At 39.6% G+C, this 24,520-nt stretch overlaps 1 protein-coding gene across 4 annotated transcripts in view; it reads left to right on the forward strand.

Moving 5' to 3' along the window:
- The first annotated feature begins 20,132 nt into the window (after positions 1 to 20,132).
- unc5a (unc-5 netrin receptor A) overlaps positions 20,133 to 24,520 on the forward strand; it is a 210,298-nt gene continuing 205,910 nt past the window's right edge. For 3 of the 4 annotated variants that reach the window (XM_077247568.1, XM_077247569.1, XM_077247570.1), the window contains exon 1: positions 20,158 to 20,654. In XM_077247568.1, the coding sequence (XP_077103683.1) occupies positions 20,564 to 20,654 (91 nt within the window). In that variant the 5' untranslated portion in view covers positions 20,158 to 20,563. Of the gene's footprint in view, positions 20,655 to 24,520 lie in introns of all 4 variants that reach the window. The other variant, XM_077247567.1, reaches the window with a different exon arrangement.

Consider the following 24,520-nt stretch of genomic DNA (forward strand, 5'->3'; position numbering starts at 1 on the left):
TTGACACCACCACATTTGGGTGGCTGCATGGCGTTTAATTCTCATAGAATGCATTTGGGTGAGTTAATAAACTCCCTACACTCAAAAAAATATTTAGGCCTTAATTTAAGATGTGAATTACATAAAATGTCCATCCATTTGGACTGTCCAAATGGTTAATGCAGAAAATGACAGGACCAAAACAAACAGCAAAGAACCGGTGACACACCCTGACTACAAAACGACCCTCACGGACGACTGCCGCAAACGCATAAACATAACGTAAAGTCCAGTCCTGGTCCTCTCTCGTCCTTCACTGTCGTTGCTCCTCCTTATATGCTTCCGAAGCTCATACCATGAGAGAGATACGAGGTCATTCTCTCTGCCACGTCCTGCTTGCCACACCCACCCTCCCTTCAGAGAGTCTCCAAAGCCAAACACATGAACGCACACAGCAGAGTCTGCAAAGCATCTGCTGCTGTTTCTTTGCGGTGCTTTGTGACTGTGTGTGTGCAAGCAGGGTGCGCACAGGTATGCAAACACATATGTTAACAGGCAGGTATATTATTTTATCATTGCATTCAGACCACCACATGCAATGACTAGACAAACATTTGTTTGTTCCTGAGACTTTCACAGAAGATATACGTGTTAAAAAAAAAAAAGTTTATATATTTAGACCACTTCTATTATTGATTGCTATCAGGATGTGAAGAGAGTTTCAACCAGTATAAAATAAATGGTTAATAAAAAACATTGCCTACGATACCTTTAAATTTTCGGTTACACTTTATTTTAAGGTGTCATTGTTACGGTGTAATTAAATATTTAAGTACAGTGTACTATTAATTAACTACATGTACTTTAGGGTTAGGGTAGGATTAGGATTTTGTTGAGGGTTAATTGCATGTAATTAGGCATCATTTACTGTTATTACTATGGTAATTACACGTAACATGTAACAAGGACACTGTAAAATAAAGTGTTACCAAATTTTCAATAGGTAACACTTAAGGTTTACAATAAGGTTTAATGATTCAACATTAGTTAGTTAAAATGATGTAAATATGATGTAATAAATTAAGGTTAATACTGTAAATGCTGTAAAAAATATATAGTTCATGTTGCATCAACTAATGTTTACAAATGAGACCAAATTTTCAAAAATGTTCTTTGATTTATCTTTTTAAATAAATTCTTGCAGTGTTTTGTGATATTTTAACAATAATTGTTTAAATTAAATTATTTAAATTTTCATCATAATGCACTTTTTTTAGTTTTCAGTAGTTTTGGTGAAATGAAAGAAAATACATTTGTAAACAAACATTTCTGTAAGTTATTTCATTGACGAGATTCACCAGCACTACCACTGAGTTGTGTGGGAATAACAAATAACTTTCTCCAGGTATTAATTGAACATAAATCTAATAAAGAATCAAAGCAAACAGAATGATTTAGAGGACAAACAGAGTTAGAGCGTCCAAGCATTCGCACACAGAGCATACTAACTGTACGATCATTCTGGGAAGATATAGTCAGCGCATGAGTCCAACCAGACAGGCCAATAACCTTCCTGTCCAACAGCACGGTCTCGTGAGTTTTGATTTAAGACAATGACACCGATAAGGAAGTTTGAAAATAACCAACTCTGTGTCTGAGATATGATTCAGACCTAAATGGAGCCATAACATAAAACAAAGAAGCAAGAAGGAATTATGACCTCTCTATTTTGTATAGTACATACACAACTGAGATTTTTATTTTTTTTCGAAACAAAAGAGGAACAACAAAACTGCCATGACTTTGCAGTAGTGTTTTTTTTTTTGTTTTGTTTTTTGCCGTTTGGCTGGTAGACTTATTTGCTGTAAATGTCACTTGGGACAAGGCGTGACAAAATAATGACAGGCTTTTTTCAAAGAGACCAATTTCCCAGAATTGAATGAGCAGGATGTGTGGAGCGTACAATATCTGCACTTGCCACTAGATTGGGCTGTCTGTCGATATCCATCTGACATGTCTCTGGAAATGTGGTCAGATAAATGGAAAGGGTCCAAGAAAAGAAAAAAAAAAGATGAAAACTGCAAAAAAGAGATCAAACCAAAGTAGAGAGAAAGATAGCGATGTACAGAAAGTCGCCTTCCTTTTGGTCTTGCACTGATCTGGCATATTGAATATTGAGTTTTTCTTTTACCGTTTATAGACTTTAAATATTCCCTTTAGTTAGGATATCATTGGCCTGCCATATTCATACACATTTTGGAGATCTCTTCACAGTAAAGCAGTTTGATTTAGCTTGGGAAGCGTTCTTTGTGTTTTTATGACATCTCTGTTTTCATTTGGAAGTGTTGATGTGACAATCTTTGAGTGGATATGACAGAATCTTTGAGTTTTTAATTAGTTGTTACCTTGACAAGCTTTTTGCTCCACATACACACTGGCACAATTTTGAAATCTGTCTTAAGCCTTATTCGGATGGGACTAGTTTTCTATACAACGTTTGAGATACAATTCTTATCACTCAACTTCATTTCATGTACCGATTCGGACGGGACTAACATCTCGGTGTGCATTACAGAAGTAGGAGTGTGTGTGCCATTACAGAAGGTTATGTGCTGTGCGTGCGTCTTGTATATGTCTTTTAATTTATTTGTTGATATGATTTTAAATTTATAATAAAAAAAAAACATTTATAAAGTAAACCTAACGGGTTTATACCCAGACAGCAACATAGTGTCTGCCCAGATCCGGCCCACATCTGGTGCTCATGGATTCCACATGCCCCAGATGTGGGCCGACACTATGTTGCTGGCTGGATAGCAGAAGTTATCAGATAAATCTAGATAAGTAACTTATCTTACACTTACCTGACACATTATAATGGGCAGTTTCCGTGATTTAGCTTAATTTTTTAATTGTATATGTTATTTTTCCGTTGTATAACATCTTTTCAAAAACACATAGAATAATAAAACATCAGGAATAACAGACATTCGCATTCGGACAGGATTAGATTTTGCAGAGGACCGTTGAGTGGGCCGAAAAAAAGTAGGTAATTTGCCCCGGAATTTTTACAGAGTTTGTGTGAGAAAAACATAGACTTTGCAGATTCAGACGGGATTAAAATTGCAAAGTACATCTGTGAAACACAAATTTTTCTAACGACCCCCTGGAAACTTCGTCCCATCCGAATAGGGCTTTATTTGAGATAAAGGAATAGTTCATCCAAAAAGAGTATTCTGTCATGATTTACTCGCCCTTATGCCATTCAAAACCAATATGACTTCCTTTTTTTTTCTTTGGAACAAAAAAAGAATGTTTTATGAACATCTTGTAACATCTAAAGTAAGTAAAAACAGTCCACACAACTTGTAAACAATATTTCAATGCTTCTGTAAAGCCATTGTTCACTGAAAATATATACATTTTATTAATTGTATATTTAAATATATACAATTATGAGAGAATCAAAATACTGACAGAAGTAGTGATGCCCGATTCATGAATTAATCATTCTTTTGAGTTGGATCTGTTCAATGAGCCATTTGAAATGGGTTGAATGTTTTATTTATGAATCTGACTCTTCTGGTTTTTGAGTCACTCACTGATGATCCGTTATCAGCAGGAGATAAAGATTATAAGTGAATAACAACATGCATTTTGCTATGTTCCTCCCTCAAAGCTATCGTATGGTTTCAGAAGACTTGAAATGTATTGTACGAGTAGTATGGGCCACTTTTTTGTCTCTTTTATGGTGATTTGTGTCCTTTTTGAAGCTTGAATGCAGCATTTCTCATTTGTTGTATTGTATGGAATAAAATAGCCATTATGTTCTACAAAATTCTTTTTTTGTGTTCCACAGAAGAAAGAATGTCATAAGGGCTTTGGAACGACATAAGAAAAGGATGACAGAATTTTTCATTTTTGAGTGAACTATGCCTTTAAGATCACAGTTCAAGCAAGAGAACTAGCACTCGAGAAGGCATTAAAAAGTGATGAAGCATCATTCTTTTCTTCAACTTTTTGAGTCATCCCTAGAATTCCGACAGCCACCATGAAATCAATCTGACAGCAACAATGCTGTGAATTTGCTTATTCAGGACAACAGCCCTGTTTTCTTTCCACCAATGCCTTTAGACCATCATGGCTGGCTGGTAAACCAGAACGGGAACCAAACACAAGTCCCTCTTTCACAAAGTTGGCAGGAAACTCTAGAAACTGTTTTTGCACAAGCACACATAACCATGACACCAGCGCCAAGGACGAAGTAAACAAACTCACCAGTGTGCCAGTGATTTTACATAAGCTAAAAGCATTCGCACATGACTTTATTCAAAGAATCGAGGGCTTGCTGCTAAACTAAATGTGTTACTGTCTATTATAAGTTTCTTTTGTTTTATTCTCTGTCTTTCAACACACTTTATCATGCCAGTTCCTAAAGCCCTTCCTTCCCCAGTCAGTGGATGTGAATGTTGCAAACTCATAAAACATTCAACATCACTCAAGGTCTATGCCCGCTCTTACACAATAGGATTGTTTAGAAAACAAAGGAACACTGTCTTAGCTAGTATAGAGCAGGAATTACATATTTTTTCAACCGGTGAGAGAGAATAGAATAGAGAAACAAAGAGAAACAAACCACAAGCTTTTTTCCACTGGAAATTTCAGGAACGCAAGCAAACTGAACAGAATTTTGCGTATTAAAGCATATTCAGTTGTTTGAGGAACCTCTAAAAATAAAATACGCCTCTGCTCAAGAATTTGACTATTCTGCTAGTATATCCTTCCAGTATAAATCCAATACCTCGACCTATCCAGAAACACATGATGAATACTAAAATGTTCTGTGAGCTTCTTTGGTTTCTCCACAGTACAATAGGTGAGGACGGTCTTGCTCAGGGAGGTTGACACAGACACCATAAATGTAGGCATCAACAAATATAAAAGGTGTTATGCCATTCTACAAAAGACACTGTTTGTCATTACTGTAATCATATAGCAAAAACTCTATGAAGCACAGCGACTAGGCTCAGACACATACGCGTGTGTCTCTACTCACTGATTCGGGCAAGGAACTGTCACAAAATTCTGTTCCTGCTTAAGCGTTGACGCGTTGTTACATTTTCTATGCGTTTTGATGTCACCGCTTGGAGTGGGAAAGATCCCAATGAAGTTCTTGCAGGCAACATGTCTTGAGCACCTGACATTTTTATTCCGTCTTTCTCAGAAGTTACTGTCACAAATGAGCATGTGTTTCTGAGAAAGGCACCTTTTTTATGATCACATCCTCCCTGCCGTTCACAGGAAGAATGGTGATGCTTCTGTCTGCAACTGCAACTGCAAAAAAAAAAAATCACCAAAATGTAGAGAAAAAGAAAGAAAGAAATGGAGGCGAATTTTTCCGTATTCTGCCCCATAATTGAAAATCTGATTAATCGAAAGATTCTCAGCAGGCACGTGTACCCCAGGGGGTACTTTTACAGTATCCAGGGGGTACTGAGAGATATCAGTTTTACTTTGTTAAACCTATAAAACAGAAATTATGACCTACAGTAAAAAAGTAGGGCTGTAAAATAAAATTATGATTTAAATTAATTTAGTGATTTTTATTGTTAATGCTGTAATGAATGCAGTTCCTATTTTGTAAAATGTCTAATAAAAGTGTGTGTGTGTGTGTGTGTGTGTGTGTGTGTGTGTGTGTGTGTGTGTGTGTGTGTGTGTGTGTATCACAATACCAGTATTATTTTAGTGTCATTGATATACATTGCCAAGTCCCTATTTGGATTTAAATAGGCAAATGCTTAAGAGTCTATGATGGGATCATTATTACATTTCTAGCATGTTATGTGTTTAGCAACAGTTCTTCTAACCCTAATCGATGGAGCGTGTAGCTTTTCATTTCGTAAACAACCATGTAGGAAAACAAATCATGGACATATTCCAGGATGACAAGATTTTGACCAGAAATTTATGCACTTCTTGATTGCAATAGCATCACAACATTTATTTCCATCAAGAGTGCAATGCAATGCAACAATGCAAGAGTCGACCACTCTGTAATGTCTCCTCCAGCACATCCCAAAGACTTTCAATGAATTCAAGGTCTGATCTCAGAGGTGCCAATATTCACGTGTGAAAATGAATGTTCATGCCCCCTCCCAACCATTCTTTCACAATTTGAGCCCGGTGAATCTTGACATTCCTGGAATATGTCTTCCTACATGGTTGTTTAAGAGATGAAAAGCTACACACTTCATCTATTAGGGTTAGAAGAACTGTTGCCAAACATGTAAGAGGGGGGGGGGTCTCCGAGCTCGGAGTTCGGCCCAAACCCAGAGTACTCCCCCCTGTATGTAAATGGTCAGGACTAGAAGTGTGGAGAAGGGGTGGTGGAGGGATGCTGCTAAACTGTTAATGGATTGAGGTGAGACTGTTGAATCTATATATACTTCTCTTATCGCTGATTGCTGAGTGCTCCTACCGAACTTTAATACAACATCATTACTTTTTAAAAAATTCAATATAGTTTTATTATTTTATTATTTTAATATATTTTAGTAAATTTAAACTAAACAAAATTAAAAAATGTTGCTTTGGCAAGTAATAAGTTTCATTTTTTTATATTATATTTTATATTTATGTAATTTTTATTTCGTACTGTATATACTCGCATGTCTGCAAAACAATTAAATTATCTTGCTTGTGTTTAAAGGGAATCATTGTAATAATATTAATGTTTATGCACAGTATATAAATGATCAGGGTACAAATTTCTGGTTTGGTGACCCTGTAGTCTCCATCAAATGTACTTGAGCTGTACATGTGGAGCTATGGGGGTACACATAGTCACACACACAACACAAAAAAGCTTGGTAAACACTGTATTAATCTGTTTTTTCTGTCTCTGTCGTACAGCAGCACTCATTTCTAATATCATTACTTGATCACTTATGTACTATCGGATATGTTAGAGCTGGGAAGTAGGACTATAGGAACATCATGAGCCCCCTGATGTGGTAACCTCTTGCTGAACTACGGCATCAACAGCGAAGTTGATACATTCAGAGCTATTGGTCCTTCATTCTTCTTGCATGCAAATTTATTTACAATACTGCAGACTGGAAGAAAATTAAATCAGCATATCTTCTTAAACAACCCTAAATAAATCCATTTTGTGATAGATGAACATTTGCTGAATGGATTGTTTGTCCCATTGTTCAAATAATGTGAATGGAGTTTATTAAAAATAACTAAAACAGGAACTGATGTCATAGGGCCCTCAAAACTGCAGGCAGGCTAAACACTCTCTGAAGGTCAATGGCCTGAAGATTAGATAAAGTGGAACCAATTTAATAAGGTTTGCAAATTGAATTTCATAGTTCAATGGTTTAGGAAACAAATGTTATGAAACATTTTATAAACAAAAATACAACCTCTTTTATTTATAAAATGTATTTATGAAATATGTTTCTTTCTCGCTAACTCTGCTTTTTAAAAGTGAAAAAAGATTCTTAACACAATGCTTTTAAGGAATAATATGCACTGTGTCTTGAGTTTAAAGCATGAAAGAAAACTTGAAATTGCTGATTTTTGTGTTTATTTTTTAGGCCTTGCAGCTATGGAATCTAATTATAACTTATATATGGAATTTAAACCGTAGGGAGAGGTCGTGCTAAATGGATTCTGAAATATAATGAAGATCACTCCAAAGGATAACAAGCTTGTAGGATGCAAGATGATGTGCTATGACTCATCATTATGTACACAGGGTCCAAAATTAACACTTGATAAGTGCCAAACATGAGTAAAAGTTTGTTTTGATGACTTGGCTAGTAACTTTATTAGGAACTGAAATATACAGGGTTGTAAGACTGGTAGATTGATGCTGGTGCACGTGACATGCTCAATTGTCAAATAAACATCTTTATTTTTTATTGTTTTTAAAATACAATTTTCAGTTTCACTTTATTTTGATGGTCCAATTATCACATTCTATTGATGTTGCACCTTCATGTCTACTAACTCTCATTAGATTGTTAGTAGGCCTATTAGCAGATTGGTAGGGTTAGGGTTAAAATAAGTTGACATGTACTTGCAAAGTTACTTACAGTCAGTAGAATGTCTGCTGGGAGAGCATCACAACAAGGAGTTTGCAGATTTTAAGCTAACTGTCTACACTTTACTGACAGTCAGTTGACATGCAGTGCAAAGTTACTTACAGAATGTTCAAAAGGAACCATCAAAATAAAGTGTTACCAAATTTTCACAAAAAAGTCCAAACAACATCACACACAGACCCCTACCTGAATGACAGGTTGAGCACAATAAGCAATATAATACAAATTAACTGCACATTGCACACTGCACGTTGGCTAGGTCTATGAGATTAAGATAGCAGGGGAGACTCAAAAACATAAAACCAAAAAAAAAAAAAAAATTTAAACTTCGGCATGCTGCCGTGTGTTGCAGACATATAATAATGCAGTGCAGGGATTCATTCAGTCAATGGAGACAGCATCCAGCTAATTAAACATGTTCTAAAATGGGTAAACTATTTTTTTTTATTGTAACCACAAAGGGAGTGTTTAATTCTTTCTAGTTTAATGATGTTTAATGCCAGGGTAAATATTGGTTAATTTACTTTTAGACCAGTGCTGTCACGGTAGATGTATTCGCTGGTTCCTTCTAGTCTTGTGTTTATGTTGTTGTATGAGTGCACGTGTGCAAGGGGCGTGTCTGTATGTCATTACCTGATCCACTCCAGCTGTTCATCATTACAATCACCAGCTGCAGTTCATCTCACCACGCTTCTTAAACTCACCGCTGTTCTCTCACCTTTGTCAGATCGTTGTTTGATGTTCCCCTGTCTTCTGGTTCGTGTTCCTGCCTGGTGTTTCCTGTTCGTCGTCTTCCGTGTGGATTTGGATCGTCTCACCGTTTGTCTGCACGTCACCGGTATTGACCATCGAAGTCCCTGCGTCACCTATCTCCACCTGGCTCACTGCACCCTGGACTTGTGTGTTTTGTGCTATAATAAATATTGTATTATACTCGCGATTGCTTCCTGTGTTTCTGCTTAACATGACAGAACGATCTGACCATGGTATGGAAGCAGCGAGCGCCTCGTCATCCTCACTCGAAGAGTTCATCCATCACAGCATCCGTAGAATGGACTCGCAAGAGAAGGAGATTGGAGATACGGGCCGTGCAGTTCAAGCCCTGGTGACGCAGGTGTCCGAGCTCACCCAGCAGATCCAGCGCCTACGACCTCCCACTGCGCCACCCACACCGGCCGTTCCTCCCGCATCATCAGGAAGCCCATCCCAGTCAGAACCCCGGCTACCCACCCCAGAGGCATACTCAGGTGAACCGTCATTTTGTAGAGCCTTTTTGACTCGATGTTCTATGCACTTTGCCCTGCAACCTCACACTTTTCAGACCGAGCAAGCCAAAGTGGCGTTTGTGCTCACGCTATTGACTGGGAGAGCGGCACTCTGGGGAACGGCGGTGTGGGAAAACCAAAATCCATGCTGTGCCTCGTTCCAGACCCTCGCCGCCGAGATGAGACTGGTTTTTGACCGTGCGGTCACTGGAAGAGAGGCGGCCAGAACATTGGTCGAGCTACGGCAGGGAAGAAGATCAGTGTCCGAGTTTTCCATCGAGTTCCGGACCTTGGCGGCAGAGTGTGGATGGAACGAGGAGGCGCAGTGGGACATGTTCCTGCATGGGCTGGCTGACCACGTCCAGAAGGAGATCTACGCCCTGGATCTTCCCACTACCCTCAACGGACTCATTGATCTGGCCCTGCGGGTGGACGCTCGGCTGTCCAGAGTCGGGCGTCGAGCCACGCCCACCCGCACACTTGAGGCAGCCAACGGGCTACGATCCAGCGGCAGGGACGTGGTCAGCCCCGTCTACGATCACGAGCCCATGCAGGTGGGTCGAGCTCGGCTTTCCCGGGAGGAGAGGGAGAGGCGGAGGTCCCAGGGCCTTTGCCTGTACTGCGGAGGAGCCGGACACTACGCCTACAACTGTCCGGTAAAAGGCCCAGCCCGATAGTAAACATGAGGCTACTATCGGGTGGGATCTCCGCCAGGAAGACCTCATCCACGACAAGATCTACCTCCACCCTCCTCTCGGTAAGACTAAGATGGTCAGTCCACCAGCACGATTGTCAAGCACTGTTGGATTCGGGGGCCGAAGGTAATTTCATGGACCATAATTTTGCACGCAGATTTCAGATTCCCATCAAACCCCTCCCACAGCAGATTGCAGTTCATGCACTCAACGGACAAGAACTTCCCACCATCTCATTATCCACTGAAGAAATCACTCTCATCACCTCTGGCAATCACTCGGAAACTATTTCATTTTTTATTCTGGATTCACCCCTGGCACCCGTTGTTCTAGGACACCCATGGCTCATTCAACACAACCCCCGAGTGGACTGGATACATAGATCTGTGCTGGAGTGGAGTCAGGAATGTCATAGGTCTTGTCTCGTCTCTGCTTGTTCGTCTGTACCTGTTTCTGTGTTTCAGGAGGAAGCAGGGGATTTGTCTAACGTGCCCGCGGAGTATCTGGACCTGAAGGAAGTGTTCAGTAAGTCTCGTGCTGCTTCTCTCCCTCCGCATCGTCCCTACGACTGTGCAATAGATTTACTCCCAGGTAAGTCTCCGCCTAAGGGCAAGTTATATTCGCTTTCGATTCCTGAAAGAGAGGCTATGGAGAAATATATTTCTGATTCTCTAGCAACCAAGTTCATTCGCCCTTCCTCTTCTCCAGCGGGGGCGGGGTTTTTTTTTGTGGGGAAAAAGGATGGTTCTCTGCGACCTTGCATTGATTACCGAGGGCTGAATAACATCACGGTAAAGAATACTTATCCTTTGCCGTTGATGTCTTCAGCCTTCGAGAGGTTGCAGGGAGCATCCATCTTCACCAAATTGGACTTACGTAACGCTTATCATTTGGTCCGCATCAGGGAGGGTGATGAGTGGAAGACTGCGTTTAACACCCCTAGGGGGCACTTTGAATATTTGGTCATGCCGTTTGGGCTGTCCAACTCCCCAGCAGTTTTCCAGGCACTGGTCAATGACGTGTTGCGAGATATGATCGATCAATTCATATATGTCTACCTGGATGACATATTGATTTTTTCTGCATCTCTCCAGGAGCATGTGCAGCACGTCCGACGAGTGCTTCAGAGGTTGCTAGAGAATGGGCTTTTTGTCAAGGCGGAGAAATGCGATTTTCATGCACAGTCTGTTCCTTTTTTAGGATACATCGTGTCGTCTGAGGGGATGCGGATGGACCCTGAGAAGATTAAGGCTGTGGTGGATTGGCCAAGTCCAGATTCCCGCAAGGCCCTGCAGAGGTTTCTGGGGTTCGCCAATTTCTACCGGCGATTCATTCGCAACTTCAGCCAGCTGGTCGCGCCTCTGACTGCCTTGACCTCCCCCAGAACTGCGTTCAGGTGGTCCGACACAGCCGAGACTGTGTTCAAGAAACTCAAAGGCCGCTTTGTTTCAGCCCCCATTCTAATTACCCCTGATTCATCACGTCAGTTCGTGGTGGAGGTCGACGCATCAGAGGTGGGAGTAGGGGCGGTGTTATCTCAGCGTTCACCTGTAGACGACAAGATGCATCCTTGCGCGTTTTTGTCCCATCGTTTATCTCCAGCCGAACGTAATTACGACATTGGTAATAGAGAGTTGTTGGCAGTCAAGTTGGCGTTGGAGGAGTGGCGACACTGGTTAGAAGGGTCGGGGGTACCTTTTATCGTCTGGACTGATCATAAGAACCTCGAATATATCAGAACTGCTAAAAGATTGAACTCCAGGCAGGCTCGGTGGGCACTTTTTTTCGGTCGTTTTGATTTTTCTCTCCAATATCGTCCGGGTTCTAAGAACATCAAACCCGACTCACTTTCTCGTATATTTGATTTTTCCGGTCGCCCGTCCACTCCCGAGTGTATTTTACCCGAAACCGTATTTGTTTCAACACTCACATGGGAGGTCGAAGCGAAGGTCAAAGAGGCCTTGGAAGGGGTAACGCCTCCGCCCGGGTGTCCACCGAACCGATTATTTGTGCCGGAGGGCTTACGGTCTGACGTTATCCAGTGGGGTCACAGCTCCAACGTAGCTTGTCATCCAGGAATTAATCGCACTGGATTTCTAGTCAAGCAACGATTCTGGTGGCCACTTATGGCTCGTGACATTCGCGATTTTGTTTTGGCTTGCTCTGTTTGTGCCACGGGTAAGTCTTCCAATCGACCTCCAGATGGGCTACTTCAACCGCTGCCGGTGCCTTCGAGACCTTGGTCCCATATCGCTCTAGATTTTATTACCGCCCTCCCACCCTCCCAGGGTAACACAGTAGTTTTAACTGTGGTGGACCGATTCTCGAAGGCAGCACATTTCATTCCCTTACCCAAATTACCTTCAGCTAAGGAGACAGCGGCTACGGTCGTAGATCATGTCTTTCGGTTACATGGCCTCCCGATAGACGTGGTCTCCGACCGGGGACCCCAGTTCGTGTCCAAATTTTGGCGAGAATTTTGTAGATTACTGGGGGCGACGGTTAGTCTGTCATCTGGGTTTCATCCCCAGAGCAATGGTCAAACAGAGAGAGCCAACCAAGATTTGGAGAGAATGTTGCGATGTTTGGTTTCCAGAAATCCTTCGTCTTGGAGTCAACAACTGTCTATGGTGGAGTACGCACACAACACGTTGCCAGTGTCAGCGACGGGCCTATCTCCGTTTGAGTGTAGTGTAGGTTACCAGCCACCAATTTTTCCCAGTCTGGAATCCGAGGTTGCGGTTCCCTCCGCTCACGCCTTTGTCCAGAGGTGTCACCGTACCTGGACTAGAGCCCGGGAGACTCTACTCCAGGTGGGGGCGCGCACCAAGGCCAAGGCCGATCGCCACCGGTCAAAGCCTCCCGTATACGTCGTTGGTCAAAAAGTGTGGCTCTCAACTAAGAACATTCCTCTTCGCACCGTTTCTAATAAACTTGCTCCCAAATTTATTGGCCCGTTTCCTGTCACCAAGATTATTAGTCCGGTGGCAGTCCGCCTCAAACTACCTCCTGCGTACAGGAGGGTTCATTCCGTGTTCCATGTATCTAAAATCAAGCCCGTTTTTCATTCTCACATTAATCCGCCTGTCCCGGTTCCTCCCCCACCGCGGCTCGTAGATGGGGAGACCACATATTCGGTCAACCGTATTCTGGACTCTAGGCGGAGGGGACGCGGATTTCAGTACTTGGTGGACTGGGAAGGTTACGGTCCGGAGGAGAGAAGTTGGGTTCCTGCTAGGGACATCCTGGATCACTCCCTTATCGATGATTACAATCGGCAGGTAAGGGAGTCTGAGAACGCCAGGAGGCGTTCTTAGGAGGAGGGGTACTGTCACGGTAGATGTATTCGCTGGTTCCTTCTAGTCTTGTGTTTATGTTGTTGTATGAGTGCACGTGTGCAAGGGGCGTGTCTGTATGTCATTACCTGATCCACTCCAGCTGTTCATCATTACAATCACCAGCTGCAGTTCATCTCACCACGCTTCTTAAACTCACCGCTGTTCTCTCACCTTTGTCAGATCGTTGTTTGATGTTCCCCTGTCTTCTGGTTCGTGTTCCTGCCTGGTGTTTCCTGTTCGTCGTCTTCCGTGTGGATTTGGATCGTCTCACCGTTTGTCTGCACGTCACCGGTATTGACCATCGAAGTCCCTGCGTCACCTATCTCCACCTGGCTCACTGCACCCTGGACTTGTGTGTTTTGTGCTATAATAAATATTGTATTATACTCGCGATTGCTTCCTGTGTTTCTGCTTAACATGACAAGTGCACTCTGTGGACTATTTTACATTGTATAAAACATGGCAAATGCTAGCAGATGAGGGGTGAAGGCGTTTCAGAACCGACTGCCAAGTCTCAGTCTCTATCTCCATGTTAAGATCCTCAGCCCAGGTAGAGCACAGATTAAGGAAAACAGTATCTTTTATTTTTTTTACTACAGTGGAAGGCTTATACTTTGAGTCGTATATTGTAGTTACAAATAAAGTTAGAGTTCTTTATTAAACTAAATCCGCCAGTTGGTGCCGGCAAGTCATAATAAGTGAATCATTGAATCATTTAAACTGAAAAAAAAAATCATTTAATCATCAATTAAACTGGTTCAAACCAGCTGATTCATTCATGAAAGAAGCAAGTGTCCACTGACGTTATGAATGGGTCATTTAATCATTGACTCAACTGATTCATTCAAAAACCGTGAATCATTCAAGAAACGAAACACTGCTGTTTGTTGCTGGGAGATGCAACTTTTTTGCTTTGTTTGGAACTAATTTTGTTGGCAAAATAGAGCAAAAACAGTCAAAATTGACAACTTTGTAATTAAAAAGGGCCAGTTTATATAATCAGTTTATATTGTTAATTGAACTGTTGTATAAAATGTATATCACATTTTGCAATCGTGCTGATATTTGATAAAATAGCACCCTTGCTCATGTTATATTGCTTAAAGCTGCAGTCCGCAGTTTTTCCTCTTTGTCATCATCTCTGTTCAAAATCTACAATTGCAGTTATTCGCGGAATTATCAACTTTATGTGGGTTGTGACTCGGCGCGGCACAGCGCGGATTAATTAATGTTTTGAGGAGAATGTGCGGCTGTCAGTCACCGCGCTGGTGTGGATACTGTCATTTGGAATCACAGATTCTACGTTTTGGAAGTATGACCAACATAACAATTTTCACAGAAAAAAGTCATCTAAACAAGAAACATCCACTTTTGTTCTGACCAACTAAGGAAAAAAAGCATTGCAGTAAATCGCGCTGATTAACGCTTATCATATCACGTCAAATCGTGCAAATTATACTTTGTTCTCAAATTGTTAATGTCAACAACATCAGCAATGCTTGAATAAGGAAATCCACCAGTACCACTGGAATTAAAAACATTATTACAAGCTTACTGTTTGGAATCGAGCTAAGGCAAGCAGATAGTTTTGAACACTGGCTGGTTATGTACTTTCTCAAAAATGTATTTTAGATAATGTTTAACCCAAAAAAGTTACGGACTGCAGCTTTAACTATTTTATGTTATCAACAAAATACAAGAACTCATTACAAGGAAAATTGTTATTAAGCTATTAACATTAGGGACAATGTTAGACTGGCTGTATTGAATGTTTTAATAGTGGTTTAATGTCACAGTGGTGACAAACAGTGCTGAGTTTAGGGCGAACACAATCGTTGGCTGGCTGTCTGTCACCAATGAAGAAGGGTCTCGAGTCTCCCGGAACTTATAGTCAGAGGCTAAAAGTGCAGGTGCTTGAGCACCACTTGTCGTATGCATGTGGCTGACTCTATGCAAATAATGCTAATGTCCATGCAGCAGTAATCTGTGTCAGGCTGCATATAAATCTACTTTCTCATCGTTGTATTCGCATCTCTGTTGCTTTTTTTGTTTTTTTTATCTTCTGGAATTTAATCTAACACTGATATGCCATTACGCATGCTATGCTAATGTGCAGTTATACATTACCCATGCTAATTTGAGGATGGCACACAACGAGAGTAAAAGGGAAGTATGCAAATTCAAACCCATCATTTTCCTGCAGTCTGGTTAAGTGACTTTCACTACAATATGAAATCCACTGACTAGCTATTATGATCGCACAGTCTCTCAGCTGCTGCATCGTTGCGCTGAAATCTAATTTGATAAAACAAGTTCAAACTGAGAGGCTGTGAGCACAGTGGAAGAGGATATGATGCAGCTAATTTGCTTAAAGGTTACCTCTGTCTGTCTGTCTGTCTGTGTGTGTGTGTATGTGTGTGTGTGTGTGTGTGTGTGTGTGTGTGTGTGTGTGTGTGTGTGTGTGTGTGTGTGTGTGTGTGTGTGTGTGTGTGTTTCAGGTAAACCCTATGGGGACAAAATTTCCCCACCAAGATGGCAATATCTAAATACATTTGGGGACATTTTTTGGTCAACATGAGTAAAACGGCTTTTAAATCATACTAGGTGATGTTTTAGTGAAAATCTAAAAATGCAGAAAGTTTTCTATATGATGAGTATGTTTAGGGTTAGGGGATAGAATATACAATTTGTACCGTATAAAAAAGTCTATGGAAAGTTCCCATTAAACATGGAAACCAGTGTGTGTTACTGTGGGTGATATTTTTTTGTTGAATATATATTCCTGCTTTAATGTTACATAGGCCAAAAACTGTGCATGTTTTCCCTGGGTATACAGTAGTCTTTTTAGTGTAATCAAAGAGTTTTTTAAAACAATTTGTAAAACAATTTTTCAAATGTACTGAGTGGAAAACAAACAAAGCTTCTTTATTGTGCTAAGACACTCAAAAATGCACTGAGAAAATGTTTATTTTTTATTTTTTTATGTAATGTAGTCTGGGTCGATTTTGACTTTTGATGATGAAGATATAGCAAGTAAAATGTCAATTTTTCTATTTTGCTATGCTGTATGGTTTTATTAGACGCCTTTGGCGTCAATAGAGAAATATTTTGTCTTTCTTTTGAAAAGTTGATAAGCCTATTTGTTTTGCTATCCTAACTATGCATGATTTAATGGTATTTCTATTATTTGTATTTAGCATTGTTTTTCCCCCTTTTCTCTGTGACCCTCAGAATAATTTCATAAATCTGTATGTTTGCACAAAAGAATATAAGAAACAAAGACAGAATAACACATTTTAGATGTTTCTTCAATTTAATTGGGTGAGCAATGGCATGTCTATTAAATAGAGTACTATATTTAAGCAATTATGTAATTTTGTTTATCGAATACTGCCCTAGTTACCGCCATGAAATATCTCAAGCAGAGGTTCAGGGAAAATTGGATTTGCAGCCACTGAATACAAAGAGTCATGCTGACCGCTTTGTACCGTACAGCTAATTGCTTTGGGGAGCAGATAAATAATGCTAATTCAGAGAAGCCTATCTTGAAAAATATTGAAAAGTACATCAAGGCTGCAGTAACTTTTACTTTGATACAAACATCGACTGAACGGATACAAAACACCTTAAAGAACAGGCTGCTGGCAAAGCATTGAATGCTGTTATTGATCGATGGCTATAGCTTCTGCGGCCTGCAGGATTCATTATAAAGGTGGTTTCTCTAAATCTTTAATCATACTCATCTCAAAAGACCCAGATGTAGAAGTACAGTATTTGCTGCATGTTTGCCAACTTAACACCCAAGTGTTGTTTTCATTTCAGTCAAGGAGCATGAGATCAATAAGCAACCAATTCAGTGGCCCTTATTGATAATTAGCTATTTTACTCTGAAGTCTCTAATTTTACACGAATTAAACTTGATCCTGATGCATTGGGATGATAGTAAGGGGCCGTTTACACGACACAGTTTTCAACTAAAAACGGAAAACTTTTTTAGCGCTTTGGCCGTTCATTCACAAAACAATGGCGTTTTGGTGGCCTGAAAACGCAAACTTTTGAAAATAAGATTCAAAGTACAAGTTTTTGAAAACGATACCGTTTTATCTCAGTATAAACTACAAAAACACAAGGCTTGTAGTCTTTCTTTACAAAATGACATAAATTACTTGTCTGGCTTTAAAAAAAAAAAAAAAATATATATATATATATATATATATATATATATATATATATACCTGATTGTGTTTGGGAAGTCATTTTTGGGTGAACTAACCCTTTAACAAGCCCTGCTATTGGTTAAGTCTGAGTCTAATTATGATGTGCAATAGAATGAAATTATTACATTCAGTGTCATTAGCACTTACAATGGCCTCTTTAATCTGGAGAAAGATCTCAAATTCATGATCCAGATATGTGGAATAGGATAATGGTTGGTTGGAAAGCGCTAAGCTCTTTTTGATTTAAATTTCATGTGTAATCATACAATAAACACATAATTTGGGGCTAGGGACATTAAAACCGGTAACCTTCTTAATCTGACAATGCCTTTATAACTACTAGGCAATAATAGACAGACAGCATATTTGTGCTTGGTGTAGCCTAAAAAAAAAACATTTCATGGAGTGATAAATAGAGTTATGTTTATTCAATGATTCATTTGATGGGATAATAGCCTACTGTAAATATACAGAGGGAAGTTATCACAAGGGTGGCTGTATGTCAGTGTCTATAAGGTTTGATGTCAAACAACTAGTTTTAAAAGTATACAATGTTTAAAATATGATAGGGCTACCTAGCCAACAAATTATTTTTTTTGGCCTAAAACAATGATTTAACATTTGTGCAGATCCTTCTTAAATATATTTACAGTTTTGTGTATTTTGTGTTTGATCATTTTTGTACTGTTGAGCTGACAAGCCTAGAATAGTCTCAGGCTACATTAAGGCAGGCATACACTGTGCGAATTTCGTCCGATTTTGAGCCGAATTCTGACTCGTGCGACTCTTTTTCGGGTCGGGCCGATTTTCAGCTTTGTCGTGCGTCGTTTGTCGTGCAGTGTTCGTGCAGTATACAATGGGAAACGAGAGGCGATTAACCTCTCCCGATCGGCAATCGGATGGGCGGATGAATTTCTGGCATGTCAGAAATTTTGGTCGCTCCTCGTGACTATATCGTACAGTTGAAGTAGAGCTACGGACCGATTGCCCTAAACTCAGTGTTTTATCCCTCACTGCGCCTGCGCGAAAAGAGATTTTAACCATTTCAATCTGCAGAAAAAAAAACGAAAAGAGGGAACTCTTTAAGTTCTGTAGTTCAAACTAGCTACAAATTACTGTTGCTTACCTCCAGTTTGTCCAGTTATTAGGCCTACCCACGTCTTCCAAGCTGCGATGTAGCACCGTGCCTCTTTTATTAATTTGTTAAACAATGTTTTTGAAATAAACCTGTTTTTAATTTTCATTGTTGACTAATTATTGCAGTGTTCATACATATTATAGACTGTTAATATAATTATATGCCTATAATTCATTGTAGCCTAATCGATCTAAATGTTTTAGACAATTTTCAAAGAGGATCCTCATTGAAAATTGTCTAAAACATTTAGGTCGATTATAATGAATTATAGGCATATAATTATATTATTATTATTCCTCGAGGAGTAAGCTTCTATGTAATATTTTATTATCCTCACAGCGCATTGCGGCGATGTGCTGTGAAATTATTGCGTGGCAAATTAATTATAATAGCAGATCAATTTAATAATAAAATTAGCCTTCCCTAATACAATAATACTAATAATAATTTAATACATAAATTGGAAGTGCTAAATCATCTTGATATTGATAACTGATGCTTGTTTTGACAATATCTCTGGATACATGATATCATCTACCAACCCAGCACGGGGGTTTATCGCACATATTTCACACGTATAGTGTGAGCAGTCAAGTCGCAGCTCGACGTTCGGACCGTATAGTGTGAGCACAAAAATCCTGAGCTTTGGCTTTATATCGCATGCGATCTACTCGTTCAGTGTGAGTAGATACCTTGCTGAAATCGCACAGACATCGCACAGTGTATGCCCGCCTTTAGTAAAAGCACAGACAGCAGTGCCGACATGCGCCCATGTTAAAAGGTAAGTTCACCCAAAAATTAAAATTCTGTCATCATTTACTTGCCCTCATGTTGTTCCAAACCTGCATGCATTTCTTTCTTCTAATGAACACAAACAAAGATATTTAGAAGAATATGGGTAACCAAACAGTTGATGGGCCCCAATGACTTCCATAGTATTTTTGTATACTATGGAAGTCAATGGGGTCCATAAACTGTCTGGTTACCAACATTCTTCAAAATATATTATTTTGTGTTCAGCAGAAGACAGAAATTCATGCAGGTTTGGAACAACTTGAGGGTGAGTAAATTATGACAGAATTTTAATTTTTGAGTGAACTATCCCTTTAACACAAAATGTTAACGTGTTTAATTAACTTTCTTTTTTTAGCTTTACTTTATCTTTTAGTGCCACGATTTTTTTTTGCAGCCACGACTAAACGCTATAAAACAAATCTACCCTGAAAAAATTCAACTTTCGTAAAAGTGTGACAAATTACCTCGCTCTCGTCTGTTAAACACTGGCTTTTTAAATCACTTGTTCACTTACATGACGCGTTGTATCCAAGGCTCTCCACACTCCGTTCCAGTGAAGGGGCTGGACTCCAATCCGGGTTTTGCTCCCTCACTGCTCTATACATCGCGTCTTCTCACTCCTGCATTGCTGTAACAGCAGATGTTCGCGCGCTGAAGCCAAATATACACCGTTCTCTTTACCGGAGCAAGTATTCTGCAGCGGAGAGTGAGAAGACGAATAAGAGTGAGGACGTTTGCTCTCTGTCTCTCTTCACACGTCTGGAGTGTGTATGCGGGTGAGTGAGCTGAAGAAATTAGAGTGGCGTCTTTATTTACCACACCTGTGATGCGCTGCTGTCTCTGAGCAACGAAGACGCACTGATGGCCAAGGTACAGGAAGAGGATACGTGTTGAAAAAGGACTTATCAATGCGCTGATCGGTGTAATATTGCAAAAACTAAACCCAGCCATAAAGCAGATACTCCTCGCAGCTCATTCAGTTGATTTTTACTGACTTAAACTTGAACAAGAAGGTGAAAAAGATGCCGTTACACCTGGGTCCCTTTGTCCGCTGGAGATCCGGGCTTGTACTCGCATGGATCTGCTTGTTTTCATCCGGATTTACCTTCACTGGTGAGTTTAATTAATGTTTAAACGGATCTTTCAGTTGCGACTGATAAAGCCATGTGTAAGCAGGGCGTAATTGCTTTTAGGCTACACACAGCAGCAGGCTCATGTGGTTTCACGAATAACAACAATATAATATTTCACGGTGTTCACTTGTATGTAAAATATGTCATTTGATCCAAGTTGCGATATTATTGCTACTTTTAATAAACAGACCGCGAAGAAACGGATGTGAAGAACCTTAAGAACTTGAACGTGCAGTAAGTTTGATTGACGTTTTTCTGCCAGCACGAGACTCACGGCGCGAGCGAGACACTGTTTCAACAAATATGAAGGCTACAGAAAACCAAGGGTTTGTGTAATTGAAAATGACCAGAATTGTAAGTAATAGGCTTTAAACTAATAAATATGGTTGAATATTGCACCCTGTATATTGCACGTTGCATTTCCGTGAGCGTCAGCTTTCAGAATGAAGTAGACGCGCACATTTCCACGCGGCGACATTCATCCGTACTTGCTGCATTGGCAGTGTTTCTGACAGCTTTGCGAACAGTGTGCATTTGGGATCATTTGAACAGTGCAGGGCATATTTGTTGTGTGCAGATATATAAAATGAGGTAAATCATGCAGTCGTCAGCTCAGTGGAAAAGAACGTGCACAAATAATCGTGCTCTCCTCCCATCACACATCTTGCACTTGACTTCGCTAGCTACCCATTGTAGCCAAAAAGGCAGAAGTACAGCTTTACTTGACGTTTTAAAGCTTTAATAATTATGAAACGTTCTAAATTTATATGTTCATAATGAACACTTGTTTTTATATATTTATTTGCCAAGCCAGCAAAATGCCACATTGTCAGGTTCTCAAATCATCACTCTTTGTTACTTCTCCCACAACAACAATTAAGTCTTGAGAATTTCATAAATATCCAGCGTGTGTGTTTCTACATAAGAATCAGTGTGGATATGCATATAAAGATTAATTTGTTGCATCTTTTAATGGGGGAAATTTATTTCAAACATTTGTTTACTGTGAGTGTGTAGTCATTGATTTTGTGCACATTCATACTGAAAAAGGAATGAACCAAAGAATGTTGCATTTATAATTACATCAAATAGCACATTAACCTGTTTTCAATGCCTGGACATAATTACAGTTACAGAATCACAGTCGCCTAGTGCAGTATTTCCCAACTTGGGATGCGTGCAGCCCAGGGGAACTTGGATCTTTTCCCTTTACTGAACCAATAAAACAGAAATTCCAGGATGTTTATTGGTTAAAAATAATGCATTATTGAATTGATGTACACATGCTTTTAATAACCATTTTAATAATATGAGTAATGATGCAAAATTATGTCCAGTGTAATATCAGTTGAAATTAACTCATTTTTGCATTTGGTATGGATGAAGGGGTGTGGATGACCATAAAACAAAAAATGATTTTGGAAACACTGACCTAGTCTACCCACAACACGTTTGCATTGACCAGTTTGGGCTTGCCGAGATTTGTATTACATTGTGTCAAGAGAGTAAGAGAAGGAAGGTAGGTTTTGGCTGTGGGAAACATGACTGTGGGAAAGTTGGGTTGCGCTTCTGGAGGTTTTAGAGTAATCATCACCATAGAGCCCAGCTGGGGACCGCTGATGAGTATCCTGAGAGCACAGTAAAAAAAAAATTCTCACTTGGCTAATATTGTTTCCCCCCCTCTCCGCTGTGGGCTAACTTGTTAAATGTTGTGTTTTTAGTCTTGTTTTAGGAAATAGTTCGTGGGGAAACTGAATTAAAAAGGTATTTTCTTGTGAATTCATTAGAGAGTGATTTAACAATAATTAAGACGAGGTAAAGTGACAGAAAGACAGAAAGAAATAGTTCCATTTATTCAAACGTGCCTTCAAATGAAGCTTTTTTTTTTTTTTTTTTTACATCATGGCATCATGAAAAATGCCCTTCACCATCTTCACATGCTCTGTTTAATTTGTCAAGGACACTTATCCAGCTTCGCTTCCGAATGAAAAAAGATCAGACAAGAACTTTCTCATTCTCCAGACTTGTAAAGATGAGGAAATGTAAATTGGATGGAGGGGAAATAATGGAAGCACGTGTGCTCGCAGACCTTGTTAGTATGAAGATCACACAAGGTGCTCTCGCCAGGGAGAAACATGCTGACGGTGCATTTTTCGATATATATATGTATGTATATATATATATATATATATATATATAAGCCAACTTGTCTTTCCCCTGAAACATAATCCGGTCAAAAATAAAGGTCGCCCTGTCAGTCTTCATCAGAGAGAACACAAGAGACAGAACATAGCTCTTCCATGAACAATGTGCTGCCTTTAGGGAGATCAGCTACCGTTGAGCCGACAGGAGGGTTTTCATCAGTCTGTAGACAAAAGGAATCAGCACATTATGTTTGTTGTGTGTGTGTGTGTGTGTGTGTGTTTGTATTTTATACTGTAGCCTGTGTTAGTGGCTCTATTGGCCTTGCTTCAGGATTTTATGTTGACCCAATAGAGTACCAAAATTATTTATTGTAGGAAAGTAAACCAAAATATTCTTATTCTAATACTGTTTTTTACATACATAAATACATACTGTCATACATGCTGTTAACATGAAAAATTATTAACTGTTAATAACTGTTTGGTTACCGACATTCTTCAAAATATCATCTTTTGTGCTCAGCAGAAGAAAGAAATTCATACAGGGTTGAAACAACTTGAGGGTGAGTAAATGATGACAGAATTTTCATTTTTAAGTGAACTAATTCCTTTTAATACGAAAAAAAAAATGAAACTACCAAAGATATGGAATTGGAAACAGTTTCTTTATTTTAAATGTTGATAAGCCCACATTTATTTTTCTATCCTAACTAATAACTTTACATAGTTTATTGCATTTTCTTATATATGCGTTGAGCTTTTAATGGCAAAAAACCCCAATGATTTTATCAGAACAGACCTGCAATCCTAAAGTTGTTTATTTGTGGTTAAATTGTACTTAACAAAAATTGTGGATAGTATAGAAATGTATTCATGTTACATACAGCGCATACTTCAGCTTCATCAAATTCAGGTCGCAATCTGAAAGTACAGTAATCCAGTCATGCAATCAACTCGCAGTAAAGTATGGTTTCTTGTTTGTTCCCAGCTCTTTGGAAAGAGAGATGGAATTGGTTTGCCGTTCTTTCTTTCTGTGTGAGAAAGAGGCAGGGGATTTTTGTGGTTGAATTTTGTGGTGGGCTTGTCTCAGATATTTTGGCACTGGTGTGAGTGTCCTTGGTTGTTCACTGGAAGGGTTAGGTTCTGGGCTGCAGTCAACTCTGAGGCTTTCTTATGAAGCTTTCCGAAGGCCCTTCAGACCCCAGAGATGTGATTTTACTCTCATTATTGCAATTAGGATGAAGCTAGCATTTTGGTGGTCTTGTCTTTTGTTTATATATTTGTAAGATTTAAAGTTGAATGTTATTTAAGCCTTGAACTAAACCATACATTGTCACTATATACGGTATTTGGACTGTTTTCATGGTGATGTGCATTTCTAAAAAGGAAAGAGAAATGAGGAATAAATGTTTTGCCCTTCTACTTGTAAGATATGAAGTCAAATGATGCATGTAAAGAGAGGTCTCTGTTATACTAACCAATGACTTTTCATGATGTACAAGAACCAAAAGAATCAAGCAATAGAACATTTCAGAGGAAAATGAAAGATTAGGACAGATTAATGTCTGAGAGCAGTGTTATTTTGGAGTCGCAACAAGCGCTCTGAAGCAGAATGTAATTAAATCGATTTTTGTTGTTGCATTTCACTCATTGCCGGCCACATTGCTATTTTTACAACAGCCTTATCCTGTTTTTTTTTTAA

Source organism: Siphateles boraxobius, unplaced genomic scaffold, assembly GCF_051911475.1.
Source record: "Siphateles boraxobius isolate OS27281-9 unplaced genomic scaffold, OSU_SipBor_1 3, whole genome shotgun sequence".
NCBI classification, from domain to species: domain Eukaryota; kingdom Metazoa; phylum Chordata; class Actinopteri; order Cypriniformes; family Leuciscidae; genus Siphateles; species Siphateles boraxobius.